Source organism: Terrapene carolina, unplaced genomic scaffold, assembly GCF_002925995.2.
Source record: "Terrapene carolina triunguis isolate 2854851 unplaced genomic scaffold, T_m_triunguis-2.0 Scaffold90, whole genome shotgun sequence".
NCBI lineage: Eukaryota > Metazoa > Chordata > Testudines > Emydidae > Terrapene > Terrapene triunguis.
This window is the reverse complement of record NW_020664441.1, coordinates 86,093-99,031: the sequence shown is the minus strand read 5'-3', so window position 1 is coordinate 99,031 and position 12,939 is coordinate 86,093. Positions and strand designations below refer to the sequence as shown.

At 48.7% G+C, this 12,939-nt stretch overlaps 1 protein-coding gene across 1 annotated transcript in view; it reads left to right on the top strand.

The window, feature by feature from the left end:
- The window catches only part of LOC112117582 (NACHT, LRR and PYD domains-containing protein 3-like), a 475,696-nt gene extending 464,905 nt beyond the window's left edge, over positions 1–10,791 (top strand). Inside the window, exon 13 of the mRNA XM_026650507.1 lies at positions 10,473–10,791. Within this exon, the coding sequence (XP_026506292.1) occupies positions 10,473–10,560 (88 nt within the window). The 3' untranslated portion in view covers positions 10,561–10,791. The remainder of the gene's footprint in view (positions 1–10,472) is intronic.
- The last annotated feature ends 2,148 nt before the right edge of the window (positions 10,792–12,939 follow it).

The window sequence follows — 12,939 nt, the reverse complement described above, 5'->3', positions numbered from 1 at the left end:
GATTTATTAACTATAGAAAGATAGAGTTTAACTGATTATAAGTGGTAGGCATAACAGGTCAGAGGTAGTTACCCAAGAAAATAAAAGGTAAACACACAATTACAGAATCCTAGAAGATTAGGGTTGGAAGAGATCTCAGGAGGTCATCTAGTCCAACCCCCTGTTCAAAGCAGGACCAACCCCAATTAAATCTAAATCTAAATCTTAAACTTTAAAACACTAGGCAGTATTTAGATCAAGCAGTTTTCTCACCCCATTAAATGTTACAATTCATAATACACAGGTTTCTTACTTGAACCTGGGACTAGTCTCCTGTGTTGAAGTTCTTGTGTTCTCAGTGTCCTTGTTGCTTCCAGCGTAGGTGGGGGAGGAGAAAGGCCACAGCATGGTGCCACTGTCCCCTATTTTATATTCTTAGTGCATGTGCCTAGAAGACACTTGCCAACACATTCCTGGTGGGCTTTGCTGCATCATAGTGATTGCATGCCTGATGGGCTTTGTTGAGTCACAGTGATCAAGTAAACACCCATTGTGTGGACTTGTGCAACTGAGTCATAGAGTTAATTAATGGTCGGTTAACACCCACCTGGCAGTAGAGATTCTCAAACTTACAACACATTTCAGCAAGAACCACACAGCAAAATCTCATAACTTCATACACATTAATGATATACATAATTGAGCAGGACAATGGGTTTCAGTTGATCATGGCCTCTCATATGATACCTCACGTGACATGCCCTGTATGAAACATTACAACCATATATGAATGATGAATATCGGGGTTACAGGGTGCTATCCTGAGGTACAGTGTGTCACGCAAGAACAATCTGAAAATTAAGTCTCTTTCCATCACTTACAGGAAGGACTCTCTATATGTGCCCGACCTGCCAGCTTTGGAAATGTAAATATAGCTGGGCCCACTCAAGATAACTAACTCCCCAGCACTTTGGTATAATTTTTTAAAACCAACTCTTAATTAAAATGCATTTACTAAAATGCACTCTTATTCTTTAGCTTGCAGCATTCTTTTTTAGAGCATTTTAATGACTTTTGACACATTAATTTTCATATGCAATGAATAAAAACAAAATAGGCCCCAGGACACTGAGGATTCTAATCAACCCCATCTAAGCCCCATCCATTGTGGTGCCTGCTTTTGAAGTTCCCAGGGCTGGGGCTGGGGCTGAAGCTGGTATCTGCTCAGAGAAATCACCAGTTTCATGAAATACCTTTTGAAATGCACCCTGCTGGGAATAGGGATGTGTGTTTTTACAGTTACAAACAGGGCAGGTGAGAGCAGATGCCAATGCTAGACATATTAAAAACAAACAAACAAACAAACCTGTGGCTCTTCCCTTTTCTATTTGAATACATTTCTGCTTGTTTCTTCTTCTCTCAAGGCAGAAGGCCCACCCCATACCTGTGAGATCCAGGGAAACTCTGGGGACTTGAGGCCAGATTTTCAAAAGAGCTCTACACTCAGCTGTTCCCACTGTGACACTTTAGTCCAGATTTTCAAAAGACTGGAGCCTGGGCTCTCCTGAAAATCTGCCCCAAAATCACCAGCAGAATGAACAGCAAAATCAGCCTCCTTTTGTAGCAGCTGTCCACCATTGGGGTTAATGCCCCTAACTTCTAATGACTGGCCCCCTATCCTCTCCCAAGTACATCAGACAAAGTGCCTGGAGGGCTGAGTTGCTTCTGACACCATCTATCCCCATGAGTCCTCAAGCAAGGCCTCAAAGCTCCACCTGGCAATATGCAGATGAATAGGACTCATCTCAGGGCTTGTTGTTTTCTTCTTTAATTCCCACTATCCATGATGTTTAGCCTCTTCCTTCTCTCTTGATGATGAGCAGGTGCCACTCCCCATTACACACCCTTCAGAGGAGAGAAAGACTCCCTGTGTCAGTGATTTCCCTTCTCAAAGCAACCACCACCACATCCACTTTCCTTTCCCCCACCCCTTGCTCTAGGAGTCACCACTGGGCTGCACTTCCCCTGCTCTTCTACAGGTCTAGGAAAGGTACTCTGAGGGAAGAGCTCTGTGTAGTTTGAAAGTTTGTCTCTCTCACCAACAGACATGAGGTGAGGGAACATGAGGAGAAGGGAGTTGAGGAACCAGAGGGTGAGGAGAAGCAAAGTGGGAGTGTGAACTGTAACCAGAAGGGAGTAGGGAACAGTGGGAAACAGGAGCCAGTGAAGGAGGGAAGCACAATGGGAGGGGACAGAAGCCAGGGGCAGGGGTTGGAAAGCAACAGAAGGAGGGGAGGGCTACATAGGCATAGATTTGGGTAGGATAGGATCAGAGAGGGAGGTGAGAACAGGAGCAGAAGAGTCCTATACCTGCTAACAGACTAACTGGTCTGTTATCCTACATATAAATCAAGCACCCACCCCTCATGAACCTGGAACTGAACCTAGGAATCCTAAGTCCCTACATTCCTCTGCTGTCAGGAGATTAATTAATTAATTAATTAATATCATGTTTATTACAGAAGCACCTAGGGACCAGTCAAGAAAGTGGCCCCATTGTGTTGGGCACTGAACAAACACAGAGTTTATAATTTAAATAGACAACACAAACACAGTATAAAGGAAGGGGGTGTAACATATGATTGGTGAGAACAATGTCACAGCAGCAAAAGGCATGTTAGTTCCACAAATTTAATTTGTTTTGTTTTGGTGTTGGTAGAGTTAGGCATGGATTAGCTAACTGGAAATACAGGAGAAGGATGGGGGTGGGGAGACAGAACAAGTGAGAAGGGGAAAGGGAGGAATTAGGAGGGTAAGAAGGGCATCTGTAGAGTGAAGCTGATGTGAAAAGATTGTGAAGGAGGGAACTGAAGCAAATAGCCAATCAGCACAGAGGAGAGAATGCCCATTCAAAACTTTAGAAAATGTTCTAATGACATCATCAGTGTCCAGGGGGTCGCTGCTCCTGCTGGCTTGAGGATCTGGCTGACTCTGCTAGGCTGTTTCCCCCTTTCAGGAGTTTCTCTAAACAACAATTCAGCTTTCACAGAAATTCTGCCCTCACCCTCTTCAGGAAGGGCTTGCTTTAAATAAACATTTTTCTGAGCAGCAACAGACTCTTTTTTGGCCTTCCTTGTAAAATAGGGGACAGTGACAAATAGTTATGATAAATACAAAGGATTAAGTTGGAAGGATTTGAGAGAGTAAACATCACTTCAATGAAATTCACGGATAGTACTCAATTTTGTGAGACTCTGCCAACCTCAGAAATATTAAAGAGTAAGTAAACAGGAGCTAAGATTACTTACCAGTTGGAAGACAAGGAGATACAGCACAGCAGAACACAGCTATAAAATGGCTGCTTAAGGGAAGCAATTGCTTGTATCATTCTGCACATATATTAAGGAGCAGCAGCTCCTCAAAAGGTGTTCTAGGAAAAAGGCCCTAGAAAAATGCAACCCTGGGGAGTTTTGGTAAGATCAAAGTATTCACAGAGGAATCAGCATTTGTGTGTAACAGCCTATATGGCCCTACCTGGTAACCTGACCCAAAACCCATTGTAGGCAAAGGAAAGACTCTTACAGACAAGTGGGACTAAATGGTAGACTAAATCACCACACTGGGGTACTGCCATTCCTCCAAAAAATTAGAGAGTTGGAAAAAATGGGAATGTTTTAAGTGTAATTTAAACAAGGTTTGTGGTGTGACAGAACATGTTTGTTTCTTGACAGCAGGGAAAGATCTCAGGTGGTCATCCTTCAGCACCGCTCTTGCAGCCTGAAACTTCCATAGCTGGGCTGTCTGTGGGGATAATTATCCCCTGAATGTGCCTGGGGCAGCAGCCCCCTCCCCTGCCTGAGGAGCCCTGTGTCTACTGGTGTCACAAGGGGCTTGCTCCTGCCTTTGTAACATGTCAACATGTGAAGGTGGGGGGCAGATCAGGATGAAATCTGCAGCAAGCATCTTCCGACCTTCCCTCCCCTGACCACTCCCTGGACGCTGAGCCTGTTTGTTTCAAGAAAATGAATTTGAAAAAAGTGCGGCAGAAGCTCCCAGCCCTGCTATTGGCTTTGTCAGATACACTTCTGCATTCCTATTGGCTGAGCAAAAAATAGCCAGCCCAGGGAGAGGAGAAGAGTGAGCCACATTGCTCCGGGCTGGTGAGGGGAGTGGGGGAGAGGACAGAGCAAGCAGTGTTGCTCCCAGCTAGGGTATGAAATTCACGTGGTGTGGGGGGACTTCAGCCCTCCCCTCCCCTCGCTAAATGGCACCCTTGCACCTGTTCCCAACCATCAGGTCACAGCTCTTGACCTACTTGACCTGAGCAGAGGAGGCTGCTGATTACATGACTTTGCAAGGTTCCACCTGCACCCAGGTCTCCCAGCTCATGGGCCACAAGGAGTATGTCATCAGCATACACCAGCAGAACCATCTGTGAGTCCAGCTCACTGAGATGAGGAAAGTCCTCGACCAGCTAGAGGTTGCTGAGGATGGTCTGCCCCTGGACAATGTAGGTCTGGTCGGGGTTGATCACGTCCGCCAGCTCGGACTTCAGCTGCAGCGAGATGGCCTTTGCTATGACCTTATATTCCATGTTGAGCAGGAAAGCTGGGTGCCAATTCCTCAGATCGTGGAGGTCCCCATTCTTCTGCAGCAGAGTGACCAGGCTCTCCTGCATGACAGGGGGAGCACCTTGCTCCCCAGGGACTTGGCCCAGGTGATGGCAAGGTTCAGGCCAAAGATGTCTCAAAACATTCAGTAGAACTCCATGGTCATCCTGTCAATGGCTGGAGATTGGTTGGCCGGCAACAGAGGGAGGGTTTCCGAGCACTTGGCCAGAGTGAAAGGAAGCTCCAGCTGATCCCCATTGCCCAGTCTGACCAGAGGGAGTTCATCCAACAGGATCCTACATGTGTGAACGTCGGTTGGATCCAGGGAAAAGACATTGGCGTAGAAAGCCCTTGCCCTTTCCTGCATCTCCACCAGATCTATAAGATCCTCCAGGAGGCAGGTGACGTGCTTTTTGGCACCCCTCTTCTTCTCCAGGCATAGGTGAAGCAGGGGCTGCAATCCATCTCCATAAGGAGCTAGAAACATGACCAAACAAAAGTGCCTTGGGCCCAATGGTTGTCGAGGGCCTGGAGTTTGTCCTGCTTTTCCTGACACTCCCTGCAGAGGGATGGATCCCTGGGGCAAACAGCTAGGCACCGATCTAGCTCTATAACCTCCCACTCCGACTGTTCTATTATTGTATCCTCTTCCAATTGGCCACCTGGGTGTAGACGTGGAGAAGGAGCCTGATGTGCACCCGTGTCCCAACACCTCCGCACTGAGAGAAAGGCATGCCCATGCCCCCTCCAGCCAGAACTCCCAGAAGGATGCTACAAAGCCCACTCCTCCAGCAGGCTCTTCTTAAAATGCCAGTAGGCAGGCCCTGGCCACTCAGGTGTTAACACAACCATCACAGCCACCATATGGTAATCTCAGAAGTGGGCTGTCCATATGCCGGAGGAGTGGGCCTGCAAGATGGTAAAACAGAAGATGTAGATGCGGTCCAAGCAGGAGTGCCATGACTGAGACTCCTCCACCCAGGCATAGGTGATGGTAGTGGAATCATCCAGATGGTCATGCCAGACTTCTACCAGGAAAGGATGGTCGATGATCTCCCTGAAGATGTCTGTGGAGGCCTAGCAAGTCTGTCTGCCAGTGGGGCCACACGAGTCAAGGGCAGTGTTAAAGTCCCCACCCAGGACTAGGCACTTGCGAGGATCCTTAACTCCCGCAATCAGACCTACACCATCGCATCTCTCATCATCAGGGGCAACAGGGTGAGTCTCCACAGGTACCAGGTACTATCCTACCTTCGCACACGTGGTAGATACTCTGATCTGTGACCAGCTCAGGTGGTGTCATGGTCCAGGGGAAAGCCTACCTTGGGATCCTTTTGAGCATCCCCGCCCCAGCAACCCTGCTCCCCATTGAAGGGGCCCTTCTGCAAGCGCTCGCCTGCACGAAGCCACCACACCTCGGATATTGGGAGGCAGGCTCAGTGAACACCTCTCCAGTCCCTGGACTCCGGGCACCAGCAGTGAAACTCCAGGCGCAGCCCTCCAGGAACCTGGCGCAGGCCTGTAGAGAGACATGCCCTCCCGGCAGGAGCATCGAGACTGGCCCCTTATGTCTCCAATGCTTCGGCACCACTCACAAGCCCACTTGTGTGAGCGGAATCACCAATCACCGGCCCACCGGCACCGATCTCAGTGATACAGATCCCTGTGGTCAAAGAGATCCTCTTGTCAGCAGGCCCAGTCTAGCTCCCGATCCTGGTACCAGTCGAGCAGTATGAGGTGTTGATCGCCGGGTTACCGATACTAATCCGCTGATCACCACTGGTCCCCGAGGTCCTGTGACAAGGACTCGTCCCGTTCGGACAAGTCCACACTGGGACGCAGCAGTCGGCACCGCATGGGGAAGGACTGCCGGTCCTCCCAATCTTGGTTGCCAGACAGTGACCACTCCGCCTCTGATGCCGGCACCAAGCGGGGATCCTTGGCACCGGGGCAAGTTCTGACTCCGGCGGTACCACCCACATCTTTGGCACTGCAATTGCCCCTATGGCCACAGGGACAGTGGACGATGCTTTCGTACCCCTGGAACTCCTGGGGGTTTACCCAGCCTCCTCAGGTCACCCGATCAGTATCAGGGGCCTCGGAGAGGCCATTGGCCTCAGCATCCCGTCCTCCCCTTCAGATGCAGGCCCCAGAGGAGAGGACCCCCCCAGGCTCATTAGGTCCTGGAGAAACAGCCCACCACCCATTCCGGGGGACAGGGCAGATCCCACAGCACCGGCCTCCTCCTCGTCATCACCGGACCATTCCCCCAGCAATACTTACCTCGTTGCAATGGTGGACCAATTGGGAGAAGGTCTGAAGGGAGTTCCTCTCTCTGATGCCTTCCTCCTGTCATGGTCAGGGAGCCTGATGTGCGCATTCCCTCTGATCCCCCTCATCGGCAGTGTCCTGGTAAAGATCAAGAGGGACAAGGTACAGGCTATCATGATTGCCCCAGCGTGGCCACACCGGCACTGATTCTGCACGCTCATGAATCTGGCAGCGGGCCCTCCCTGGCCCCTTCCCAAACAACCGGACCTGCTGTCACAAGATCATGGTCGGCTCCTGCAGCCCAACGTCGCGTCTCTCCACCTCTTGGCGTGGATGCTCCATGGCTGAACCCGGAGGAATGCACCTGCTTGGAGGAGGTCCAGCAAGTCCTCCTGGGAAGTAGGAAGCCCTCAACCAGACTGACTTACCTTGCTAAGTGGACGAGGTTTCCCCACTGGGCGTCTCAGCATGGCATATCTCCCTCGCATTCTTTGGTGCAGTCCATCTTAGACTACCTGCTGCATCTCAGAAACCAGGGTCTGGCACACTCTTCCATAAGAGTGCATCTCGCGGCCAATTGGCTGTTATCTAAGGCTGTAGAGCAGACTCATTTTATCTCTCTCTAAGTGGTCTCAGTGCCACTAGATGGGACAGAACACCACACCCAGAAGGTGTGTGGGTTACACACTTCCCCTAGCTGAGGAAGCATGTCCCGAGCTTCAGAGACTTCCCAGTTGAAATCCCGGACGAGCCCCACTTGTAATGCCGACAGACCCCAGTTGGCGGCGGGCAGGACTGAACCAGGGACCTCTGGAGCTTAGTGCATGAGCCTCTACAGCATGAGCTAAAAGCCACATAGCTCTTAACTAAAGCTGTAGGGCAGACTCATTTTATCTCTCTCTCTAAGTGATCTCAGTGCCACTAGATGGGACAGAACACCACACCCAAGAGGTGTGTGGGTTACACAAGCACTCGAAGTAGAAAAGACAGTTACCTTTTTCAGTAACTGGTGTTCTTTGAGATGTGTTACTCATGTCCATTCCATGACCCACCCTCCTTCCTCATTGTCGGAGTTTCCGGCAAGAAGGAACTGAGGGTGAAGGGAACCGGCGGCACCCCTTATACCGCGCCATGCAGGCGCAACTCCAGGAGGCGCCAGAGCCGGTCCCGTGTGGATACTGCTGAGGGAAAAGCTTGCAGCACCGGTGCATGTGGCGAGCACACACCCCTAATATGGAATGGACATGAGCAACACACCTAGAAGAACACCAGTTATGGAAAAAGGTAACTGTCTTTTTTGTTCTCAGTGCAGGGTTTGAATAGCATGTGGGAAATAAGGTCTGGGGCCAGAATGAGGAGGATGAAAAGAATATTCAGTGGCTGCTCATTCAGAGAGCATCATCCATCCTGTGCACTGAATGAGACAGAGGGAAAATAAGAATATAATCACTGCCTCACTGGTTCACACCAATGTCCATCTTTTCCAGAATCCTTTGTCCAACAGTGGCCTGTACCAGAGCTTCAGGAGGAGTGTACAGAACAGGGCAATTATGGAGTGATCCATCCTGTCTTCCACTCCTGGCTTCCGCTAGTCAGAGGTTTAGGGTCACCCTGAGCAGGGGGTTGTGTCCCTGACCATCTTGGCTAAGAGCAATTGATGGACCTATCCATCATGAATTCAGCCAGTCCTTTTGTGAATTCAGTTATAATTTTTGCCATCACACCATCCCATGACAATGAGCTCCATAGGTTAGTTGTATATTGTGTGAAAAAGTACTTCCTCTGGTTTGTATTAAACCTGCTGCCTGATAAGCTTTATTGGGTGGGTTTTTGTATTGTGTGAAAGGGTACATAACACTCCTCCATTCACTTTTTCTACACCATTCATGATTTTAGAGACGCTATCATATCCCCCTTAGTCATCTCATCCCTAAAATGAACATCCCAAATCGTTTTAGTCTTTCTTCATATGGAAGCTGCTCCAGATCCTTAATAATCTTTGTTGTCCTCCTCTGAATCTTTTTCAGTTCCTCTATATCCTTTTTGAGATCGGGCGAGCAGAACTGGACACTATTTAAAGTGTGGGCACACCATGGATTTATATAGTAGGATTATGATATTTTCTGTTTTATTTTCTTTACCTTTACTAATAGTTCCTAACGCGCCATTTGCCTTTTCAACAGCTGATGCGCATTGAGTGGAAATTTTCAGAGAATTATCTATGCTGGCGCCAAGATCTCTTTCTTGGTGGTAACAGCTAATTTAGAAGCCATCATTATATATGTATAGTTGAGATTATTTTTTCCAATGTGCATTACTTTGTGTTTGTCAATGCTGAATTTCATCTGCCATTTTGTTGCCCAGTCACTCAGTTTTGTGAGATCCCGCTGTAACTCCTGGCAGTGTCCTTTGAACTTAACTATCTTGAATAATTTTGTATGGTCTGGAAATTTTGCCATTTCACTGTTCATCCCCTTTTCCAGATTATTAATGAATATGTTGAACAGCACACCTCTCAGTACAGATCCTTGAGGAACCCTGCTGTTAACCTGTCTCCATTGTGAAAAATACTGATTGTTTATTCCTACTCTTGTTTCCCATCTTTCAACCAGTTACTGATCTATGAAAGAACCTTCCCTCTTAGCCCAGGGCTAGTTAGTTTCCTTAAGAGCATTTGGTGAGGGACCTTGTCAAAGGCTTTCTGAAAATCCAAAAACATTATATCGACTGGATCCCCCTTATCCACATGCTTGTTGACTCCCTCAGAGAATTCTAATACATTGGTGAGGCCTGACTTCTGTTTACAAAAGCCAATTGACTCTTCCCCAGAAAATCATGTTTATCTATGTGTCTGATAATTCTGTTTTTTACAATAGTTCCTTCCAAATTGGCCTATAATTGCCAGGGTTGCCTCTAGAGCCCTTTTTGAAAAATTAGTGTTACATTAGCTGCCTGACAGAATAATCCTTGGGTGATAGAAAGCAGGTGTAGCCAATTCCATACCATCCTCCTGCCTCCATGTAAGGGGTGTGGAGAAGCATGGAGGTTTATGTCTGGGGCAGAGTGCATGGTGCTCCACCTATCCTAGGCCAGCAAAGCATCTAGGCTAACTTAGGCCTGTGGGGAGAGGGCGTGAGGATCCCCTGCAGCAATGAGAGCTGAGATCAGGCTGCTTCCATGGAGAGATTCTGTGAGCTGGATTTTGCAGCCTCTGCTCCCTGTGAGCGCTGAGTAGCCCCACAGCGATCAATGGGACTGCCCGTGTCAGTAAGTGCTCCCCACCCTGAGTAAGGGCTGCCCAATCCAGCCCTTTACGTGCAGAAAGGACATTACTGTCCCTGCCCAGAGCTCGCAGGGTGAATGGGGTGTGGGGGGAGCAGGCCAGGCTACAGACTGCACCAGCACTTCTCCTCCCCTCCCCCAAGTGAGACACACCAGCTGGCAGTGAGCTCAGCAGGCAGGGCAGTGACAATGATACAGATCCTGTGGGCTCTGGCAGGCAGCTGGGCAAGACCCCAGTGGTGGGCAGCGCAGTGACAGAGACTGTGGGCTCAGGCATCATGTCTGCAGAGAGAATTAGCATGTGTTTTTCTCTCCTTATTTTCCCCTCAGGTTCACCCATGTTGATTTAACTACAGGAATGCGGGCAGAGCTGAATGCTGTGAAAAAGGTAAAACCTAATCTGGACATAGAATTATAGACAAGGTATTGAACGGGAGCCACTGCACCAAGACAGCACTGGCCTGGCTGCCCTGCCACTAGCTGGGTCAGCAGCCAGGGACAGTTGAGAACCTGGCCCTCCTAAGAGGGATCCCACCATTCCCAGAGACTCCATCATCCTGGGATCCAATGTGGAATTATGATTCTGTTCCAATCGCTCAGTCACTCTTTGTTGTATGTTTCTTCCCCCCGCCCCTACAGTTTTACACAATCCCACAGCTATTAAGACGGCTTTCTGTGTCCGTCTCCAACATTTGTTTATGCCAGATGTACGTTTCTGTATCAGTTTTGCTGGAGTCCAATAAAGATCATGAATCAAGAACTGATGCTACACTTCAGAATTTGTATTTCTTGCCATAGTTTGTGCTGTTCTTGTGCACAAGAATTCTCCCATTCTCCAAGGCTGGGGGAGTCCTCAGGGATGCTTCCCAGACCACTTTCTCAGGGTCCCAGTTTCTTATTCATTATGGTCAAGAAGCTTGTGCAGGCAAAATGACAGTTTGGGCAGCTAAAAGAGGGTTTGTTTACCCTTCTCTGGGTGCTCATGGCTTTATCAGAAAGGTGCTGTAGGTGGCCATGAAGATTCATTTGGGAGTGGAAAATAAAGAAGCAGGACAGGGAGATGATTAATGGCCAATCACCCAGTTGCAAGAGCCCAGACAGATGCTACTGACTGTTCTAATTATGCCCAGTGCACTACTAATTTAGCAGGCACAAGTGAAGACATTTACCTCATAGCCACTCACTTGCTCTCACAGCTACAAAAGAGCCACAGACCCTATTACACACTGATTAAAATATCCCCAAACACACACTTTGGGTCTGAGTGAAACACATAGAGCTGAGGTGTGCTTGGCCTGGGCAGGAGCAGGACTAGGCTTTCCTTAGCTCTGCGCTAAACAGTTAGAAGAAAATACACATTTTAAAAGCAGGTCATGTTGGAGAGGGGAGGGCTGGAGATAGTAGGGGACTGTAGCCTGAGAGCCACTTGACTAAATGAGTCCAAGTTTCAACCACTAACTCCACCCTAGCAATGTTCAGACCAATCTGCTACTGCACATGGATTTTAAAATGCTTGGAAAAATCAGCTGTAAACTGCAACACAACCTTAGCTATGGGGCAGCTCTTTTCCCTCCATAATTGAAAAGGGGCCTCTGGGAGAATCCTAAACTACTTTACAAAGGGTGACTATAGGTGAAGAGCCATTACATGCTCAGTGGGCACTTGTACGGCATTCCCACACCATGCGATCATGTGAGCGGAAATTTGGAAAGTCTTGAAAATAATCCTGGGGAGTGAGGAAATTGCAGGGACAGTCCAAGAACTATTGGAGAAGTTATTGGCCATGAAATCTGAGCATGCTATGCATGCAGAGACAGAATTTGATATGCCATGTCTGCCTCCAGGTGGTGCTTGGTGACTGATAATGCCTAGCTTAGGAGTAACTAGCAATGAGAGTGCCAAGAAGGTGTCACCCGCCTATTTCCTAATGCTCCTTGTCTCTTCTTGTTCTCTGGGGGTTACCAAGTATGTTTGTCTTCTGATTAAAAAATGTTTCTTCACTCTGAGGAGCCATAAACTGGATTTTTTAGTGTATGAATTCATAGCAATTGAAGCAGGCCATGCAGTAGTTTATGCTGCTAATCCTGGATTGGTTTATATGGTAATTCCTCTGTTACAAGACAAGGATGGAGCCGGTACAAATTCTGCCCTCAGTTACATCTGTGTAACACCTCTGACCCATAGAAGGTACGCCTGGACGAGACCTATGATCTTCCTGCCAGCCCAGGGTTGTTCCTGCAAAAGCCAAAAGGACTGCACAGGGGGTAACTCAAGGTGGAATTTGACCCTAACACACTCTGGGTGATTCTCCCATGCACGGCCCCATGTCCACACAGCTGCGTCTGAGCAAAGCTGGTATGAAGAGCATATTAAACCTTAATAGGGAATTTCACTCACTCTGTAGGCCTAATACTTCTGCCACTGGAGTCAACTGCACAACCCATTGACTGCAGGGGGCAGGAATGGGCTGTAACAGGGGGGTGCAAACCTCAAACTGGCTTAACAAACCGTTGTGGGCTTATTTAGCCTTGCCTTGCTACACCTGCAGAAGGGGTGAGGCTTGGAGGGAAGGGTTAAAAGGGGATTGCCCAGCTGAGGTACGAACTGGCTGGGAGGGAGCCTAGACCTCTTGCTCTCAGAGTGAGAGAAGCCTGCCTGGGGCCCAGGACCTGACTCGAGACAGCTGCCTGCTAGAGCCTCCTTGAGGGGCTAGTGTTTGTTTGTTACCAGTGACTTTCCTGTGGGTGCTGAGCAGGCTGCAGGTGCCCCTCCCCATGGGTGTAACAGCCAAACACAG